The sequence below is a fragment of the Mastomys coucha genome, unplaced genomic scaffold, assembly GCF_008632895.1.
Source record: "Mastomys coucha isolate ucsf_1 unplaced genomic scaffold, UCSF_Mcou_1 pScaffold19, whole genome shotgun sequence".
In the NCBI taxonomy this organism is placed as follows: domain Eukaryota; kingdom Metazoa; phylum Chordata; class Mammalia; order Rodentia; family Muridae; genus Mastomys; species Mastomys coucha.
Genome location: NW_022196901.1, coordinates 11,287,631 through 11,309,829, shown reverse-complemented (window position 1 = coordinate 11,309,829; position 22,199 = coordinate 11,287,631). Strand labels below are relative to the sequence as shown.

The 22,199-nt window shown below is 37.2% G+C and overlaps 1 protein-coding gene across 5 annotated transcripts in view; it reads right to left on the bottom strand.

Annotated features, from left to right (window-relative positions):
• The window catches only part of Hgf (hepatocyte growth factor), an 84,894-nt gene that overhangs the window by 49,898 nt on the left and 12,797 nt on the right, over positions 1-22,199 (bottom strand). For 4 of the 5 annotated variants that reach the window (XM_031380033.1, XM_031380034.1, XM_031380037.1 and 1 more), the window contains exons 5-8: positions 21,892-22,006; positions 16,304-16,446; positions 11,843-11,963; positions 10,355-10,473 (exon numbers count right to left, since the gene is read on the bottom strand). In XM_031380033.1, coding sequence (XP_031235893.1) covers positions 10,355-10,473; positions 11,843-11,963; positions 16,304-16,446; positions 21,892-22,006 — 498 coding nt within the window. The remainder of the gene's footprint in view (positions 1-10,354; positions 10,474-11,842; positions 11,964-16,303; positions 16,447-21,891; positions 22,007-22,199) is intronic. The other variant, XM_031380036.1, reaches the window with a different exon arrangement.

Genomic DNA, 22,199 nt, shown 5'->3' with positions numbered 1-22,199 from the left:
TGGTGTTAGATGTTCTTAGTGTCTCTGACTAGAGCTTGTCCTGTCCCTGCCGCCCTGCAAGTTCCCTGTGACTCTTGGGGTCTTTGCCTTCTGGCTGGCTGCTCCGGTCTTCGAAACTCACCAGAGAGAAAATGGCGGCTCTCGCCCAAGTCTCTGGCTTAAGGCGTTCCCTGGAGGTAGGCCCTTCACTTGCAGGGAAGGGGCAGAGAAGGATGCTGATCCTCCTCTGTCACTCAGAAGCTGAGAGGATCCTGTCCCTGCCGCCCTGCGGCTCCCCTGGGACTCGTGGGGCCTGTGCCTCCTGGCTGGCTGCTCCAGTCTCAGAAACTCACCGGAGAGAAAATGGCCCAAACTCAGGGCTGAAATCAACCAATTAATAACAAACAAAATGATACAACCCCCCCCCAACAAACCAAAAGATGATTTTTTGAGTAAATCAACAAGATAGATAAACCCTTAGCCAAACTAACTAAAGGCATAGAGACAGTATACAAATCAACAAAATCAGAAATGTAAAGGTAAACATAACAACAGAAATTGAAGAAATTTAAAAAGCTATCAGATCTTACTACAAAAACTTATGTTCAACAAAACTGGAAAATCTAGATAAAATGAATGATTTTCTAGACAGATATCACATACAAAAGTTAAATCAAAGCACGCTTTTAATCCCAGCACTTTGGAGGCAGAGGCAGGCGGATTTCTGAGTTTGAGGACAGCCTGGTCTACAGAGTGAGTTCCAGGATAGCCAGGGCTACACAGAGAAACCCTGTCTCAACAAAACAAAACAAAACAAAACAAAACAAAAAACAAACAAACAAAAAAAGTTAAATCAAGATCAGGTTAACTATCTAAACACTCTCAAAATCCCTAAAGAAATAGAAGTAGTCATTAAAAACCTCCCAACCACAAAGAAGTCAAGAAGTTAGACTCCAGAGAACCAAATAACCCTATTTAAAAAGTGGGGTACAAAACTAAACAAAGAATTCTCAACTGAGGAATACCAAATGGCTGAGAAGCACCTAAAGAAATGTTCAACATCCTTAGTCATCAGGGAAATGCAAATCAAAACAACCCTGAGATTCCACCTCACACCAGTCAGAATGGCTAAAACCAAAAACTCAGGTGACAGCAGATGCTGGAGAGGTTGTGGAGAAAGAGGAATACTCCTTCATTGCTGGTGGGATTGCAAGCTGGTACAACCTCTCTGGAAATCAGTTTGGCAATTCCTCCAGAAACTGGACATAGTCCTGCCAGAGGACCCAGCTATACCACTCCTGGGCATATACCCAGAAGATGCGCCAACATGTAATAAGGATACATGCTCCACTATGTTCATGGCAGCCTTATTTATAATAACCAGAAGCTAGAAACAACCCAGATGTCCCTCAACAGAGGAATGGATACAGAAAATGTGGTACATTTACACAATGGAGTACTACTCAGCTATTAAACAATGAATTTATGAAATTCTTAAGCAAATGAATGGATTTATCGGATATCATCTCGAGTGAGGTAAACCAATCATAAAAGAACACACATGATATGCATTATCTGATAAGTGGATATTAGCCCAGAAGATCAGAATACCCAAGTACAATCTACAAACCACAAGAAACTTAAGAAGAAGGAAGAACAAAGTGTGGATACATCATTCCTTTTTAAAGGGGTCAATAAAATACCCATGGAAGGAGTTGCAGAGACAAACTATGGAGCAGAGACTAAAGGAAGGACAATCCAGAGACTGTTCCACCTGGGAATCTTCCCATATTCCATCATCAAATCCAGACACTATTGTGGATGCCAGCAAGTGCTGGCTGACAGGAGCCTGATATAGCTGTCTCTGGAGAGGCTCTGACAGTACTGAACTAATACAGAAGTAGAAGCTCACAGCCATCCATTGGACTGAATACAGATCCCCAGAGAAGGAACTAGAGAAAGGGCCCAAGGAGCTAAAGGGTTTGCAACCCCTTAGGACAAGCAACAATATGAAGTAACTAATACCCTCAGAGCTCCCAAGGACTAAATCACAAACCAGAGAGTACACATGGTGGGACTCATGGCTCCAGCAGCATATGTATAGCAGATGATGGCCTAGTTGGTCATAAGTGGGAGGAGAGACCCTTGGTCCTGTGAAGATTCTATGCCCCAGTGTAGGGGAATGCCAGGGCCAGGAAGCGGGAGAATGTGGGTTGGTGAGCAGAGGTAGAGGAGGGAAGAAGGTTTGTTTTTTTTTTTTTATTTCTTTTCTTTTCTTTCCTTTTCTTTTTCTTTTTTTCCAGAGGGGAAGCTGTGAAAAGAAATCTCATAGGACATGTAAATATAGAAAATATCTAATAAAAAGAAAATACCCATGGAATGAGTTGCAGAGACTATGGAGCAGAGACTGAAGGAAGAACAGTACAGCCTGATATAGGTGTCTCCTGAGAGGTTCTGACAGTACCCGACTAATACAGAAGTAGAAGCTCACAGTCATCTATTAAACTGATTATAGGGTCCCCAATGAAGGAGCTAGAGAAAGGACCCAAGGAGCTGAAGGGTTTGTAGCCCCTTAGGATAAACAACAATATGAACTAACTAGTACCCTCAGAACTCCCAGGGAATAAACCACCAACCAAAGAGTGCACATGGTGAGACTAATTGCACCAGCAGCATATGTATAGTAGAGGATGGCCAAGTTGATCATCAATGGGAGGAGAGGCTTTTAGTCCCGTGAAGGTTCTATGCCCCAGTATAGGGGAATGCCAGGGCCAGTAAGCAGGAGAGGGTGGGGTGGCACAGGGAGCAGGAGGAGGGGGGAGGGAACAGGGGTTTGGTCTTGTTGTTGTTTTTTGGTTTTTTGTTTTTTGTTTTGTTTTGTTTTGTTTTTTTGGAGGGGAAATTGGGAAAGGAGATATCGTATGACACTTAAAGACAACATTTAATAAAAGAAAATTAAAAGAAAAGAAAAGAGCTGAAACCAACTGAAAAAAAAAAAAAGACAAAACCTCCCAACCAAAAAATGCCAGGTGGTTTTAATGTAAAATTCTACCAGACCTTGAAAAAGGAGCTGATACCAATACTCCTTAAACTATTCCACATAATAGAAACAAACAAACAAACAAACAAACAAAAACACTAGTTAATTCATTCTGTGAATCCACAGTTACTCTGATACTTAAACCATATAAAAACTCAAGAAAGAGATCTTCAAACAAATTTCACTTATGAATATTGATGAAAAACTACTCAATAAAATTCTCACAAACCAAATTCATAGACACATCAAAACCATCATTCACCACAATCAAGGATTGCTTCAATATACAAAAATCTATCAACATGACCCACTATAATTAAGTAGAGAGAAAATGAAGCAATCCCATTAATTAAGGAACAAGACTGCCCACTCTCTCCCTATCTATTCAATATAATACCTGACCTTCTATCCAGAGAAATTAGACAGCAAAATGAGGTCAAAGAGATACAAATTGGAAAGGAAGAAATCAAGGTATTACTATTTGTGGATAATGTGATACTATACATAAGGGAAACTCAAAATTCCACTAGATAACTCCTACAGTTGCTGATAAACAACACTAGCAAAATGAGAGGATATAAAATTAACTCAAACAAGTTAGTAGCCCTTCTTTATGATGAACTGGCTGAGACAGAAATTAGGGAAACAATGCCCTTCACAATACACATGAATAATACAAAATATTTTTGTTTAACTCCAACTAAGCAAGTAAAAGATCTTTATGACAAGAACTTCAAGTCTATGAAGAAAGAATTTGAAGAAGATCTCAAAAGATGGAAAGATCTCCCTGCTCATGGATCAGTAGGATTAACATAGTAAAATGGACATCTTATCAAAAGCAATCTACAGATTCAAGGCAACTCCCATCAAAATCCCAACACAATTTTTCACAGACATGGAAAGAGTAATTCTCAACTTCATATGGAAAAAACAAATAACCCAGAATAGCAAAAAAACCTTCTCAAAAATAAAAGAACTTCTGTGTGAAGCCCCATCCCGAACTACAGAGTAATAGTGATTAAAAACTGCATGTTATTGATACAAAGACAAACAGGTCAATCAACGGAATAGAACTGAACACCCAGAAATAAACCCACATTCCTATAGACACTTGAGCTTTCACAAAGAAGCCAAAAACCATAGAGTGGAAAAAAATGCATCTTCAACAAATGGTGCTCATCTTACTGGAGGTCTGCATGTAGAAGAGTGCAAATTGATCCATATCTATCACCTTGTACAAAACTCAAGTCCAAGTGTATCAACATATTACCAGATACACGGAATCTAAGAGAAGAGAAAGTAGGAAAGTACCTCAAACTCATTGGCACAGAGGGAAAGGGAAGAGACAAGGATTTCCTAAATAGAATTCCAATAGCTCACCCTCTAAGATCAAGAAATGATAAATTGGACCTCATGAAACTGTATTGTTTCTGTAAAGCAAAGGGCATAGTCAATAGGACAAATTGGCAACCTACAGATTAGGAAAACTCTGCACTAACCCCACTTCCAATAGAGGGCTTATATCCAAAACATATAAAGGACTCAAGAAGTTAGACTCTAAATTTCAAGTAACCCAATTAAAAAATTGAGCTACAGGGGCTGGCAAGATGGCTCAGCGGGTAAGAGCACTGACTGCTCTTCCGAAAGTCATGAGTTCGGATCCCAGCAACCACATGGTGGCTCACAACCATCCGTAATAAGATCTGACGCCCTCTTCTGGTATATCTGAAGATATACAGATATATGTCTATATATGTGGTAGCTACAGTGAATTACACTGGAGCAAGCAGGGCTGGCAGAGGTCCTGAATTCAATTCCCAGCAACCACACACATGATAGCTCATGGCCATCTGTACAGCTACAGTGTACCTATACACATAAAAATAAATAAATAAACAAACAAATAAATAAATAAAATCTTTTTTAAAAATGAGCTACAGAGCTAAATAGAGAATTCTCAACAGAGGAATGGTAGAGAAATAATTAAAAAATGCTCAACATCCTAATTTATCTTGGAAATGAAAATCAAAACAACCCCTTTTGCACCTTACACCAATCAAAATGGGTAAGAAGAAAACCTCAAGTAATGGCACATGTTGGCGAGGATGTAGAGAAAGAGGAACACTTCTCCATTGCTGGTGGGATTGCAAACTGGTTCAACCACTCTGGAAATCAATCAGGAGGGTCCTTAGAAATTGGAAATAGTTCTACCTGGAGACGAGCTATACCACTCCTGGGCATATACTCAAAGGATGCTCCAGCATACCACAAGGACATGTGTGCCACTATGTTCAGAGCAGCCTTGTTCATAATAACCGGAATCTGCAAATAACCCAGATGTCCCTCAACTGTAGAATGGATATAGAAAATGTGGTTCATTTATACAATGAAATACTATTCAGCTATTAAAAACAAGGACATGATGAATTTTGTAGGCAAGTGGATGAAACTACAAAATATCATCCAGAGCAAGATAACAGAGACCCAAAAGGATATGCATGGTATGCACTCACTGATAAGTAGATATTAGCCAAAGGGAACAGAATACCCATGATACAACTCACAGATGGACAATATGAAGTTTATCAAGAAGGCAGAGCCAAGTGGGATGTTTCCCATTAGAAAGTGAATGAAAATAATCATGGGAGGCAAAGGGAGGGAGGGACCTTGGTGGAAGAAGGGAGGGAGGAAAGTGGACAGGATAAGGTATAGGGGTCCTCTGGCCAGGAGAATGAATGAAATCTTGCAGCTGTGGGGAGTGGGGCATGGAAACCTCTAGAAAGTCAAAGACCTGGGATGTGAGAGGTTCCCAGGACTCAATGGGGATGATCTTAGCCAAAATGCCCAATGCTGGGGAGATGGAACCTGAAGAGACCACTTCTAGTAGATAGATAGAATCCTAAGTAGAAGGATGGGGCTATCCATCTACCTTCAAATTTTTTGACCCAGAATTTGTTCCCATCTAGAAGAAATGCAAGGAAAAAATGGAGGAGAGAATTAAGGAAACCCAACTTGGGAAGTATTGGACTGAGATCGGGAACCCCTATAGAAGAGTTAGGGGAGGGATTGAAGTTAGTGAAGGCGATGGCATCCACATAGGAAAAATATCAGTATAAACTAATATGGACCCCTCAGTGCTCCCAGAGATGAAGCTACCAGCCAAAGAACATACATGGGCTGGTCTGTGACCTTCAACATATATTTAGCAGAGGTTTTCCTTGTCTTGCCTCAGTAGGAAAGGACATGCCTAGTTCTGTAGAGACTTGATGCCCCAGAAAAAACAGATGCTGGAGTTGGGAGTGAGGCAGGCAGTACTTTCTCAGAGGCAAAGGGTAGGGGAGATGGGATGAAGAGCTCTGGCAGAGGGGACTGAGAAGGGAGGCAACAGGAATGTAAAAAATAAAATAATTTAATTAAAAACATGGGAGGGAAATTAAAGATGCTTGGTTTTGTCTTCATTTAATATCAAAAAAATCTTCAACTTATTTCCTCCCTCTCTCCTTCCCCCGCCTTCTCTCTCCTTCTTCCCACTCCCTCACCTACCTCTGTGTATTTTATAGTTCAGCTTAAGGATCAGAAATAATGTCAACAGAATTTTGAACGTGTCATTGGTTTTGTAGTGGGAAGAATATGGGAGAGGACAACTGCAACAGAGTGATAACTCCACAAGAAAACCATTTGTCCAAACACTGATGATGAACAGCAGAACTTTATGGGATAAAGAGGAGAGTGATGAATCAAAACAGCCAATAGAGAAAATCACAGACAACTAGACAGACAGCTGCACATGAGGCACAAACAGGAGATGTGGAGGAGAGTTCCAGGGCTGGGATTCTAGGATTTTAAATTCTGAGCTAGAGAAATGATTGTAGCAAGCAAACAAGTAAGTAATTAAATCACAGTGCAGACTCTACTGCGAGAGTAATGAAGAAACTCAGAGAAGCAGCTTAAGAGTAGGAGTCACCACATAGGCAAGTTATCTGCAGAGACAGACTGTGATCAATGGTGAAAGGCAAGAGATATATTCTAATCCATGCACTCTAAGGAAACAAATCAACATTCGGTGATTTAACACAAGAAAAAAAGTGCTTTCAGGTATACCTGACATTCCGCAAGTCTCCTACAGAATCAAAACTATCTTCCCAATATACCTGAGATTATTTGTGCCCAAAAGACTGAAGGCACAGCAAACATGCACTCTTTTTAAGGTGACACTAAGAAATTTGATAAAAATAAAACAAAAACCAAAAAACAAAGAATTTTTAATTTATAAAGACAATACCACAGATTTCTCTATTTCTGAAAATTACAGATTTTCTTATTAAAACTGTGTTATTCTCCAATATTTTCACTATGTCTAATGAATTCACATGCTCTTAATTTCTGATATTGAAAGCATTCGCTCACATAATTCACAGAGATACACTGAAAATCCCAATGACAAAGTAAAAGCAGCTTTCCTTTCAAGAAGTTTGTAAATTGACTTAAACAATCAGTGAAGCTTTTTAAGGGATGCTAGTCATGAGAGAGTTTTACAAGCACCAACAGAGTAATGCAGCTGATACAATTAATCTCAACTAGTATTATTTATGACTAATATACAAAACAAACATTTAAAATGTGACTTGCCCCAGAGAAAAGCATAACCTGGCAGTCCATCCAGTCATTGCCCAGGATTTGCAATCTTATCTGTTTGTAATATCTTAAATTTTCATATTCTTGTGACTCTCAAAACTTATACAGCTGAAATGTTTAAAGGCTTCTGGCATTTTTGGAGAACTCTCTTTGTGAAGAATATGTTGTGAAAGAAGCCTTCTGTAGAGCACCTAGACACAAGTTTACAGACAGTGAGTGACATCCATCCTTTACTTCCAGGGATGCGCTGACTAGAGAACAATGCTTAAAAGAAGTGACTGGCACTAATTTGGAGTTCATTCATCAGAAAAGGAAATACCATTTGAATCATGATCCTGAAAGTCACAAATTTCCCTATCAAGACAGTGTCGGCTATGCTTTGGCAGCTCATACTAAAGCTCTGGGATTTCAGTGGATTCATAGAACTGTTGTTCAGCTCAGGCTCATTTTCAGCCTTTGCTACAATGAAGCGTGTGACACATAGCAGTTGCTCAGCAACTCCAAACCTATAGAAAGGGGCCAGAGCCTTGTGTTCTCTGTCCACTGGCTGACACTGCCTCACAGCCAATGTCACTAATGGCATTCTTCAGTATCATACAGGAGAGTGGATTTAGATTTATCTCCTCTAATGTAGGCACTCCCCATCCTTCACCTTAGATGAATACCTTTCACATGGGCATCTACACAACACCCTGGGGAAACTATGCTGTATCTTCTTGCCATTGCTAGCTCCTCACAAAGTGAGTATCTACTTTACATTACACCTCTTGAATACTGTTTCCATCCTTCCCCACTTTGTTGTCTCACAACCTGTTCCTTTAATTTATACTCTATTGCTTCATAGCCTGTAAGTCATGAGCTTTTTGTGGGAGTGTCTTTTCTTTCTCACCTCATTATATTGCTCTGAAACAACTTTATATTGAAATTGAATCATTAAATTTCCTGTGATTATAGGATACACACACCAGTGCATATGTATATATTATGTGCCTATATAACTAGACAAAAACAATTATTAACAATCCATATTGATAAATGTCATAAATATGTTTAATGTATTCTCACATGTATTTTATCAGTGTCTCTAGTGTTTATAAACTTAAAGGGAATGCATTAGAGTAAAATTCAAGTTGTGTTAGGTAAGTGCTTGTGTTTTAAAAATTAGTAAAAAAAAAATAATGACAGTAACATTCTTTATTTCTTATTCCAAACTCCTTATAAAAATCACCCTTATGATTTGAATTAGAACCACAGAGGAGAGCAGCACTCAGGTTTCCCAGGATACCTGTACCAGTCATACAATGAATGTGTACGTATGAGTATACATGTCAACGTGTATTTATGCAGTGTGAGTGTGTGTTCATGGGTTGTTTCTCTGTGCATTCATGTGTGTATTTGCTAGTCTGTGTTCTAGGAAAAGGTTTTAATAATGCCTAGATCACAAACAATAAAAGAGAAACAATTGGTGCATTGTACCTCACTGATCTCAAAAGATAGAAGGTTGAGTGTGATTAAGTAAGTCAATGGATGGAACTAATCCAATCTTGACAGAGCAATACTGTCATAGGAGTCATCTTAGATTTTTAAAGGACAAAACAGATGATTCAGTGTCCCTGGAACACTGTGTATCAGCTGAGAGGCTTCCAGATTCTGTGATCACTTCACATATGCCATGTCCTTTCTTGTTGCCTTTCTGACTTGCCCAAGGGCTATATATCATTAGTGGGTCTAAAAATTACACTGACAGTTTAGCATTCCAAATAATGTTATAAGCCTTATTCAGAAGACATTCCTCATCAAGCTGGTCCAGGGAAATATCCAAGTATCTACCCATGAATGTCATAATTTTGTGCTATGCTGGGTATAGGTACACGATTTTATATAAATCATTTCTTTATATATCTCTATAGCAATACATAGCTTTAAATTGGCAAGCCAATTTACAATGTTATACATCTTCATAAATGTGTGCAATTCTACTGATCTCAAAGCTTAGAATGTAAAAGCATGCCTCTAATTTTTATTACATAGTAAAACTTGAAGAGATAAACATGGGTTGGCTAGAAAAGAGAGGACCACATTCACAAATTTAAAGGGATATCTCAAGTAAGAAGATAAGTTATTTTGCTTGTATCATGAGCATTTAGCTACAGGTCAGAATCCAGAAGCAGAGTAGAAGAATATAGCAAGTTGAAACAAAATGTAGGCCATATTCAACACTAGCTATAGGGAAGACACCACCCTCTGGAGGTTAAGGACACCATGAGAAACTTCAATGAGGTAAACCAGACAGGGTCTGCCTTTGTCCAAAAGAGGTTTACTATCAGATGACAGTTTAAGCTTCAACTCAGAGACTATTGGGAGAGAAAGGATCCAGGTGATAAACTCCGAAGGTTTTATAAACTCCGAAGTGGTTACAGACATAAGAACTTTGTACTGTGTACATATTGCCTGATCATTTTCTCTCTCTTTTAACTTTTTTTAAAATTTCTTGTCATCATTAAACTGCAAGCATATTATCATTGTGCACATATAAATGAGTTTATGTGTGTACACTTGTGCATACCTTTCAAAACAACTGCTATCTGTGCATACTAAGATAGATAGCAAATAAAATATTTGTTAACCTATCTCTAATAAAGACTGCTTAGATCCAGTCTGTTAGAGGAAAAGGAAGCAATAAATTTGTCTCTAACTTACCACACATTTTAATTGCACAATACTCCCAAGGGGTGTCAGGGTCAAGAGTGTAGCACCATGGCCTCGGCTTCCCATCAGGATTGCGGCAATAATTATCATCAAAGCCCTTGTCAGGATATCTGCAAACCACACCAAGAAAAGTGTCATGTAAATCTGCCTGGAAACATCACACAACCCTCAAGTCACACAATGGTTTTCCACTTAGCTTGGATGCTGGAGTTAGAAAAAGAACAAGTTTTCATCCTTTACCATTATAGGGCCTGGCAGCCCCTAACTGTCCAATTTAACTTATACATTCCATAAGATGATACAATAGGGTCCTCTTTGTTCCTAAGTTAGGTCCATGTTAGACCTGTCTACCAATTAGGATCGCCAACTGCATCTCTTTTTCACAGAGTCCAATTAAAGACAAATTCCATAAACATGACCTTGCATAGAATGCTCATTAAAAGAGCAGGTTCTTTTCTAGGGTAGGCTTAAACTTCAAACTGAGTAGCTCTGCTACTAATGACAGCTCAGTGTTGGAAGTGGAGCCTTTCTAGGTCATGCCCTCACCCCCACCAGAGCAGAGACAAACTCCATAACACCACTTTCTCCACATCTCACCTCCCATTAAATTAGCAGCATCCTGAACTGGCGATTGGAATTTAATTGCTACCATATCCTTTCTGTTCTTATTGAAAAGGAGTGACATGCATTCTTGAAAAAAAGTTTAAATTCTATTTACAAAAACAAAAAAGAAATAAACAAACAAAAATAGAAAAAAATTAAAAAACAATGTATACCAATTTCCAAAGGAAGATGGAAACAGACTAATTATTTTCATCTTAATTCTTTATTATAAATTAATTCCATTCTGTTTCTATTTCTAATTCAAAATTTTCATATGAAATAAATGTTTCTGTTAGCAATTTTTTTTTTAAAAAAAAGGAAGTTAAAGCAGCCAGTAGATAGTTTTGTATCATTGTTCTTTTCATGGACATGAACTGGTTAAACATGGGACCTAAGTATCTAGAAGATGCTAGTTGGAACTTGATTGTATTTAGTAATATACTATCTGCTGAAAGGCTTGTACTATCGTTATAGCCATTACTTTAATAGCCACATTAGACTGATTTTGTTTTGCTTTGTTTTGTTTTTGTCTGTTTATTGCTACGGGAAACAAGAGGAGGCTTCTGCTACTGCTTCTGATCTGCACCTCACTGTCAGTTTTGCTCAAAATCTTCCTGACTTTAGCAACTAAATTAAAAGTGAAGCTACTGTTCTCAAATGTCTGCCCACAAATCCTATCACCCTAAGATTATTGTCTGCAAACCCAAAGCCTCCAGCAGCCATGGCAGAAGCCAGAATATTAAGGCTAATTCCACATTATCTGTCTGTGTCCCATAAGGAAAGCGCAGAAGGAGATTTTCTGTGGAGGTTTGCTACAGAATGAACAACAGTTTGTAAAGAAGAGACCTATGGAAGCAAGATCTGGTGAGATGTTACCTTTCTGGCAAGAATTTGTGCCGGTGTGGTGTCTGTTGATCCCAGCGCTGACAAGTCTTGCCTGATTCTGTGTGATCCATGGGACCTCTGTAGCTCTCACCATTGCAGGTCATGCATTCAACTAATAAAATTAAAGTATGCTATGTTAATTGTTTCTAGTAGTAAAATCAAGACCACTGCCCTGTTTAAAAACAATAAATGAATTCATTATTTTAAAAATCATACAGCTGTACATACCATTCTAATTTTAAATTGGGATCTTACGCCCATAAATAGCTGTATAAAGTAATACCTATGGAATATATCATGTAATTTAAATATGTTTAAGTTAATGCCATACAGATTTAGCATAAGGACAGAATACTGCCTAATTTCTGATAACTATTTTAAAATACATCAAGATAGGACATATAAGATCAACAATTACAGAATGTTCTCTCATGAACTACTGTGCAAGATTTCAATGTCTATATCATGAATAGAATAGTATTTTTCTGTCAACTTGCCTTCTGAACACAAACAAGACCTTATGACTTCAACTGAGTATGTATTATATTACTACAGTCCATTAAGAGTTGATATACTTAAGAGACCAAACAATTGGTCTGCTACAGCTTAAATAACACAAGCTTCTACATATACATAATTACATCTCCATTCTGTTAGTAAACGTTCATGCTGAGTAGGTGGGCAAGCTAACATTCTTACCTACCTTAGGACAGAAGATGACCTGCTACTGAACTCCGCGAACCCACTCTTTTAAAAATGTATAAGCTGATCTAATTATGCAGGATCATACTGATGATTCTTTGGGTGAATTAATTGTTCACCTCTGGCTGGTCTCAAGTCACACTGAGAACAGAGTCACATCAACTAGCTGCAAATGAGATTTCTCAAACAGAAGGTTGATTTGTAGCACAGCAAGCATCCTGCGGAATAAATCATTGCTTGGCTCGCCTACGAATCCGGCCAACTTCCCCACACACATCATTTGTATCTTGTGAGCACTGATCATCTAACTTTCTCTGAAGTGAGGAAAGATATTAATGTTATAATTAATTTATCCACTGGATTCTGGCCTAATAAATATTGGGAATGTTTTGGTATGTGACACGAGAATGATGTTTTCTTTTGAAATGTTTACTTTTATAATGTCACAGGACATTAACTATTCACTGTCTGGAATCTATGATCCCTGCATTGGACTGGTTCATCTCCTTTCTTCTCATATAGGATAATTTGTGAAGTAAGACAAGGGACTAGTTCAGTTCCTTTCCTGTGGTGTGACAATTGCCCAGTATACAATCAAGAGGCACCTGAACTGTAAATGAGGGTGTTGTGAGAGCTGAAGAAAGGTGTTCAGGCTAATCGTGGTTGTTTCCACATTGAAAAGCTCCACATGGGTTATGCCTCATCGCAGAGCAGCTTTCCATATGAATGGAACAAATCTTTTATTTAAGGGGAAGTGAGGTTTGATGTTTTCAATGAAAATGGTGCAGCATTTATTATTGTTGCTTGCTCCTTTGAATTTAGTAAAAAATGTAGATTACCTAAGTTTAGTTTCACATAATACATAAGCCTCCCCAATGTCCAAATTACATTGTAATGTACTACTCATAACTGGTTTCTGCAGTTTGTAATAATATATCTGCTAATAAAATTGAATATAATTATTTTCTGGGAAGCATTTCTATGGGAATTATTATAAAATATTTTCAGACTTAGATTTTTAATAGCATTAGGAAAAAATTGCTACATACATGAAAGTAATGACCACATAACATGGCTACTTTCCAGAACAAATGTAGTAGATCAATGTGCCTCCATATTTAATGTGCATAAAATTCACCTTTAAAAGTCAAATCCTTGTTAAGCAGCTTTGGGCTAGGTTATCAGTGATAAGGTCCTAGAACGTACTGATGCTATTGGCCCGGGGTCCTAGAACGTACTGATGCTATTGGCCCGGGGTCCTAGAACGTACTGATGTTGTTGGCCCATGGCCTTTGTGATCTATTCTAACCTTCTAAGTATATGAAGTAATAATTTTTTGGAAAGTAGATTTTCTCAAGCTTTAAAATCTAGGTAAAAATTGTAAAAAAAAAAAAAAGTACAGAGGAATATTTGAAAATAATGTTATGTTTTAGAAGGCAAGACCATTGTTGCTGGTGAAGAAAATGAAGAAGTCTTCTGAGAGGCCTGAGAAGTCCCTCTTTTAAAAATACAAAACAAAATTTCAACATGGGATTTTACTTAATTATTTCAAAGATATAAAGCTATTTGGTAATTACTAAGTCATTCATAATGAGATAATCTTTCAACTTACTGCTTAATAATTAATAAATTAAACTGAGTAATAGAGACAGCCAACTCATCATATTGTCTAAGCAATGGGTTTTATGTTCTTTCTCCTAATTCTATTCACGTCATATGTATATTGGTTTATGCCTCATAATATCCCTTTTATCGATAGCTCTATTGTTCATAGGTGTATTGACAATGCTGTTTATTTTGAATTCCCATCATTAAAATATGTACAAAGCCTGGCTCATTTTAGTTCAAATTTAAAACTCCACTGTTCAACTCATGATGCCTGGAATGTGATTAGCCCATGGGGTAGGTGACCATTCACTTCTTCTAAAGGTTTATTCTCCTGTTGTCAGAACTATGTGCAACCTATAGTGACAGGGTGACTAACAGTATTACATATCTTTCATACTAATGAACAATGTTCTCTTCTACAAGATGTGTCATGACCTCAAATTATTAAGGATTTTAAAGAAATACATTCTATTAAGGATGACTAAAAATGGGAGTGTTTTAAAACACTTCTTTCCTAGAACATTTTTTAACATTACCTCTGGGAATAAATGTCAATGTATCTCATAAAACAGGAGGGGCATTGAAAATCACAACCCATTAAAAACTGTGAAGGTAATACAAAAGTTAGGCTATATAGTTTTTAAAAACTGCCTGCCCTCAAAAATACTTTCTAAGACCAAACAAAATGAATAAACAAACTTGTCAATGATTCTCAGTCTCAGAAAATCATGATTGTAGAGATTTTCCTAAAAGTAGGGACTTATTTTCTTCATGTGTAATTTTGAGACAAATACGAATTACAGGCTTATTCATACAAAACAGACTTATTCATAATGTTATCACAAATAAGTTTATTATTTTTAAAAGAAAAGAAAACAATAAAGATGTTGGAGGGAACAGAATATGACATGGAATGGAGAGTAAGAAATTACAGAGACAAAGTGTCTGCAGCACATGAGGTCAAGGATTTTAACTTAACCAATGACAAACATATTCACCTTCTCCATGACAATTAGCTAACAATGCCTTTACTTGTTAGGGGATAAATAGAAACATGATATGAAATGGATATTCATGGAGGATATAGAAAACACTTGTGTAATAAACAGGTACGATATCCTACTGTGAAACTGCATAGAGTCCAGAAGCCTCTTCCCTTCCCCAAGGACTTCAGCATCCTAAGAAATCTGAAAATGATTTCATCTGTGCTTCAGCTAGATTTGGGAAATCATAGGAGTTTCGACAGAACTGAAAAACCCAGCTTATTCTACAGCCAAATAACTGAGAAAAATAAAACTGTATACAATGCCAAAATGGTCACTCTACCATCTTGCTGGTCTTTCAGTTTTCCAATGCAAAAGCAAATATAAAACTGTTTGACACTGAAAACCCTGTGTAAGAGATGAGAATATGGCTCAGGTGCTGGCCCTCAAGGCACTTTAGGATCCAAGCCTTCATCTCCTCAGATACCATTTTGAATGGTACTGTACTCCAGTCATGTCTTACACTTGGTTTCAGTCACATTTCACCAAAATCACACAGTTTCAATGAAGCCTGGCATATTGTCTCTTGAATCTATATAACCTGGGCTGTGACACATCAGAGCTGTTTTAATCCCATTTCTTCAGAGGCAGATGGTGTATGAATAGCACCAAAATGACTAATAAAGGTCTTATTTTATCTAGGTCAGTGGTTCCTCATGTTGTAGTGATTCAAATCCATAAAATTATTGAAGTTTATAACTGTAGTTTTCTACAGTTATGAACTGTGATGTAAATATATGATATGCAAGATCTCTTATATGTGACCCCAAAAGGTTGACCTAGACTCCAGGTCCTCCCTGGTGGTCTATGATTAGAGAATTAGAGGTAGTCATGCTTAAGTGAACAGGTAAAGGCCTATAGTTCTCTTCCCAGAAACACGCCCCAGCTGCTAGTGAAATTCACATTGGTAACTGGCTCTATAATCTTACACGAATCTGCTGACCACATATTTGTGACACACTGTGTGAGAACACTAACCATACTTGCACTTGAATGAACAGCGTAGTCATTGTAACTGATTCACAGTTGTTAGCCTTTAATATGCGTTACAGCTCTACACATCGGGGTAGCACCCCATGCGATATTCAGGTTCATTTACCTTCTGAACACTGAGGAATGTCACAGACTTCGTAGCGTACCTCTGGATTGCTTGTGAAACACCAGGGTCCCCCTTCTTCCCCTCGAGGATTTCGACAGTAGTTTTCCTGTAGGTCTTTACCGCGATAGCTCGAAGGCAAAAAGCTAGTTTTAAAATGATAATCATCACAGTATAAGAGCATGCAACTTTAGTGTTGACCTATTAATTATACTAGCTGCTTTTCCCCAAAAGTAGAGAAACTCTTCTATCTCATGTAGTTGTAGTTTGATTATCCAATATTCTTAAAATACTTGAATTTTATTTTAATTTACCCCAGCACATAATTTAACCCCTCCAAAGCATTAGCTCAGTGAGAACTTCTGTATCCCAAGTTAAATTAATAATTACTAGCCTCTGAAGCCCAAATATCCAGAAATACAATTGTGTTTTATAAAGTACTAGTTCAACAATCCAATCACAATCAACACATGCTCAGACCCAAAGGCTGCCTAGAAAACACTGAGCCATCTCTGCAGTTGGCTTGCCAGACCTCATCCTTATCCTGATGATCCAGGGCCATTTTCTGCTTGTAAACTGCTTTCCTTATGAGGACCCCCCTTACTCTCTCTCTCTCTCTCTCTCTCTCTCTCTCTCTCTCTCTCTCTCTCTGTCTCTCTCTCTCTCTGCCATACGGAATTTTGTTTCTTCACAACTGAGAAAAAGATTAATGATAAAGAATGAATAAAAGACCCAAGGTCAGCCGGGCAGTGGAGGCACATGCCTTTAATCCCAGCAACTGGGAGTCAGAGGCAGGTGGATTTCTGAGTTCGAGGCCAGCCTAGTCTAAGGAATGAATTCCAGGACATCCAGGGCTATACAGAGAAACCCTGTGTCATATGGGAGGTAGGGGTGAAACAGGGTCAAAATCAGCCTGAAAACCACTCTCAGTTCTTTCCCAATACAAATTGTGAGATCGCAGCACATAATTTAACTGCCCCAAAGCATTAACTCACTAAGAAAACCCTGAACTTGTACCAACTTAGACTTCATATGGATATTTTGAGAAGGTATAGGAAATGATGAGTAGGTGTCACTTGACAAATGTCAACTATACTAACTATATTTAAGCATGCCCTACCCATTGTCATTGTCATAACAAAGAAACAATGGCTTGTTTTCTTCAAAAACTTTTGATAATGATGGTTGAGATCAAGATTTGGTGTTCTCAATTTTAGCCCACAAGTGTATGTCATTGGTTGTATTGAGATCAACTTAAAAAATACACCTAAAATAACTGAAGATCTAATATTATGCTGTGACCCAGAAGTATCCTCCACCAAGAGGAAAGGTGGAAAGAAAGCCTTTTATCTTTGTGACGTTTGCAATATCAGATCCTATATGGCTCTGCTACAAAACATCAGAGAAGAGCATTCCTCAATAGGCAATACAAGTAAAACTATTCAAGCCAATCATATAATAAATGCTTTATTGGGCTTTCGCTAAAAGCTGTTTCTACTTTTATTGGCATCAAAATTCTGTGTAAATACAAAGATTAAAAACCTCTCAGTAAATATAATTGAAATGTGTTTTCTTTCCAGTGACATTCTATTTGAGAAATGGAAATGCTAATTATCTTGAGCTGGTCATATGCATGAATCAAAATATCGCATGCAACACTTACAATTATTATATATTAATATAAAAGGAAAATAAGAAATTTTTTTTTAAAAAACTAGTGATGTTAAACCACAGAATGAATAGTGACATCATATTCCAAGCAACATTTTGCAAGGGAAAGCTTTTGTCTGAGCACTAAGGGGCACCAGATTCAGACTTCCTGAACACATAAATCAGTGATCAAAATTAAATAGTCAATTCTACAATATTACTAAACATGTGCAAGGAACCATACTAGTGTTGAAAGAATTAAGCAATTGCAAAGTATATTTCAATTAAGTTTTTATATTCTTACTTCACCAGCATTTTAAGAAGAAGACATAGAAATAAAGCATTAGGTTATGTGACTGACAGAAGCTATAATGTAATTAAGGATAATGATAATTTTGAAAGGTATAACAAGAATTGATTTTCAAAAAATGAGTCATTTGTCTTTTTTACAATAGCTCATCATTCTATAATTTTGTGTATATATCTTGTGTTTGTATTATTGCCTGAAATATATTTTACTTCATTTTGGCACTTCTCCAAATGTTATAATAAATTTATAACAGAATACTTCTCTAGCAGAAATTAATCTGTCATTTGCTTTGTATATTGATGAAGTAACTCATCAATCAAGCTTATTTAAAAAAATTCTCTAGTAACAATATATTCGAAGAAAGTAGTAGTAATGTTGGTTATTAGTAATCATTGTATCATATGTACACATCACCTAGCTGGTATGACAATGAAGTTCCCCAGACAACTATTTATTACCCATATTTTATTTAAGACACTACTGATTTCAGAGTCTGTGGCTGCATGTGCTAGACCTCCCCATATGCATTTTCAATTTAGTGTTTTATGGAATTTCCAAATGTACATACAAGTAGGCCCCTGATTTGTGTGCCTTCTTTTGGGCTCTGTTCCTTAAGTTTGTTTTCCCTGTCCAACTGCGATGTGATAATTTTTGTTTGTCTTATTATATTTTATTTTGTTATTTTTATTATTATCTCATAGTAGTCTGTTTGTTTTTCAATGAGAGACAGATAGGTCATGGAGCTGGATGGAAGGGGAGAAGAGAAGGAACTGAGAGGAAGGGGAAAACATAATCAGAACATAATGTGTGAGAATATATGTCTATTTTTCAATAAAAGGAAAAAACTTTCAAATCATAAAATAAAATTGCCCAGTAAAATAAAAATATAATAAAATACCAACTAAGATCATGTTTAATATATTCTCATTCACTATCTAGAGTTCCAGAGAGAGTGGGGGCAGGCGGTGGGATTTACATGTGAGGCTTAGAGCAGAAAAAAAAAATTAAAATGTTGTGAAAAAGCAATGCTGTAGTCTTTTTGTCCCTTTTTTTTCTTTTGTTTTGTTTTTTAAGAAATATATAAGTAGAAAGAATCAGAGAATAAAAATAGCAATTTAAACTAAAGATAACCAAAAGAAGAAAAATAAATAAATTCTCACTGGAGGTGAAATCAGAAAATGAAGAGAGGAGATCTGGTTGCTTTCCTAATTATGAATCAGTTCACATCAAATCCCTCCTTAGGAAAAAGCAGCTCAAGAGCTTCTCGTTTCTTTATTTGGTGTTTTTGGCCTTTCCCTCAAACCAGCTGCCTTTCGTTTACATGCAAGGTGTTCAGTCTGATTATCTTCAGCATCTCATGCTCGGCCAGGGTATGAAGCCTTGCTCACTCTTCCACTTAGGTGCTCATTAGACAAATGTTTTGAGAATGTGTTACACAAATGTGCCAGGCTATGGGGCCTGTACTGAGCTGTTACTCACACGGATGCTATTTTTATCTCTGTCCTTGCTGTTAGCAAAGTTTAAGAGAGATAAGTGAATAAAAATATTTAAAACTGGGTTATACCCAAATATATTCTAAACCATAAACTAGATCTTCTGGGTGCTTCCACCCCCCCATTTTCTTTCTCTTTTAAAATAAATGGTGTTCATAGGAAACCTGATCTAGTCTATCATCTGCTTCACTAATGAATGCTAGGAGGCCAGTGAAGGATATAGATGCAGATATCGGGTCACCTGATTTTTCTGTTAAGCTTTATAATAATTTCAACATCTATCATCATCTTTCCATTAAGCCATTTATAAAATATTTCTATTTAGAAAGTCAACAATAAATCACTCTGCTAGACAAAAACATGTTTCTTTTTCCACTACCCATAAAATTAATCTTTAGTTAGCACCTAATTTAAGAGCCAAGGTATTATGAAGCTTTTCCAATATAACTGCTAATTGATGAAAAATTAAATATCTCATTAAATTAAAAAAAGGATTTGAATACTATACAAGATACCCTCCACTGTATACTTCTAAATTACAAGAAAATGTTCCTTGGCAAAAGACCTGATTGGATAGGAAAGCTAGTTCCCAGGGAGATTTATTTCACATTCACTAATAATCTAGTAGAGGACTTGGGTTGAAATAAAACCTCTGCTGGGGAGTCCTGCACACTCTTCTGCTCTAAGGGAGGATTCATTTTGGTGGTATTTCTTTATTTATGAAAACTTAGGTATACCTATGAAAGCGGTGGGTTTTCTTCAGTATGCATACCCCTAAGGGAGAACAAAACTAGTTGTCTTATTTGCTTTGTAAGCTAGATGCAATTCCATGCTTCTGAGATTGCTTTATAGCTGTTATAATAACTTGGAAGCATGCTGTTTCCTGTTACTGAAATACTACACAACTCGTCAACTTGGACAGTCACTAGCTACGGTCCATATGGCAAAGGCCAGAGGCTTCATCACAGCATGGAACAACGTAACTTCTTCCTTACACAGGAGTCAGTTGGTCAATTCGTATCTGCTTGCTAAAATCAATCTACATTAATCATTTTGCAAACATATGCTTTTCAAAAGTAGAAAGGAACGAGGATCATCTTTTTCTATCACAAACAATATCACAGCATATATGTTGTGGATAGAGGCACGATCTCATGCAGAAAGGTTGCTACACACACTGGATGTGTGAAACTCCAGGCTTGTACTCTGGTAATGCCCCTTACCATCACTGTATGACCCAGGACTAAGAACATACAGCAATCCACTGTGCTATTTGTTTAAGGAATGTATGAAATAGTCCAGTTAACTATCTACTCCATCCTTGAACATGGTAAACTAAACTTTCTAGTGAAGTTTCTAACCATGTAAAGCTGTTTTAAAGTATTTGAGTTTTTACTAAAATTATTAGTGAAGTCGATCTGGAGACCATGGACACATTTAGTTCTCTAGTGTTTACAAAATGTTCATGATTTTGTCCATGATGTTTGAAATCTCATAAGCCCATGAATGTTATCTGTGTTTACCTTCAAATACTATTTTTTCTAGTGTCCAAGAAAAAAGTGTTTCTCAAGACTTTAGGCAACAGTAAGAATAAAGATGAGGCAGCTAGTCAACCTGGGTTAAAAGAGCTTGGACTAGTGGGGTGTCAGCTTTACTGGTACTTTAGAAGGAATCAAGGAGACCCAGATATCCTGGAGCCTTGTCCCAACCCCTACTCTGGAGGTGCGCACTTCATTGGTCGCTTTGCATCTTGGGTAGTAGGCCCTTCCAGGATTTGCATTGGGCCATTTTAACATGCAGCCAAAGCTGAGCTCTACCAAGGTTTAAAAACATCCTTTGTGATATCACAGGTCTATCACTTCCCTGTGAAGTCATAAATAGTACCATCTGAAAGGCAAAAGAATCATTTCCAATAACATCTACAAATCGAGGTTAAAAAATGTTAGGGCAGATATAAATAATAATTTTTAAAAATCTGCTTGTACTAATCAATTCTGAATTCATGAAAGTGTTGGAATTCTGTAATTCAGCAGTGTTGGCTAAGTGGTAATGGGGTAGTGCTATGCCAGAGGACAAATAAGTGCCTGTTCACATGCAGTCAGGTATGGTTGGCCCTCTTTTCTTCATGTTATTCTTACCTGTGTTCATGGGGGATCATGGAATTCCAAGGCTGGCACTTGATGCCACTCTTAGTGATGGATACTGTCCCTTTATAGCTGCCTCCTTTACCAATGATGCAGTTTCTAATGTAGTCTATTGAATAACAGAGAAAATGTTAGAACTATGTGAAACACATGCTGTACTTACTAGAGAAGAAAAATAAGAATCTACTTAAGCCTGTAAGTCATTAAGTCATATAAACACTTTCCAATAAAACTGAAAGTTCTGGCTTAAAGCTTCTCCTAGTATTTTTAACATAACACATTTCTGAATAATACAAAACAAA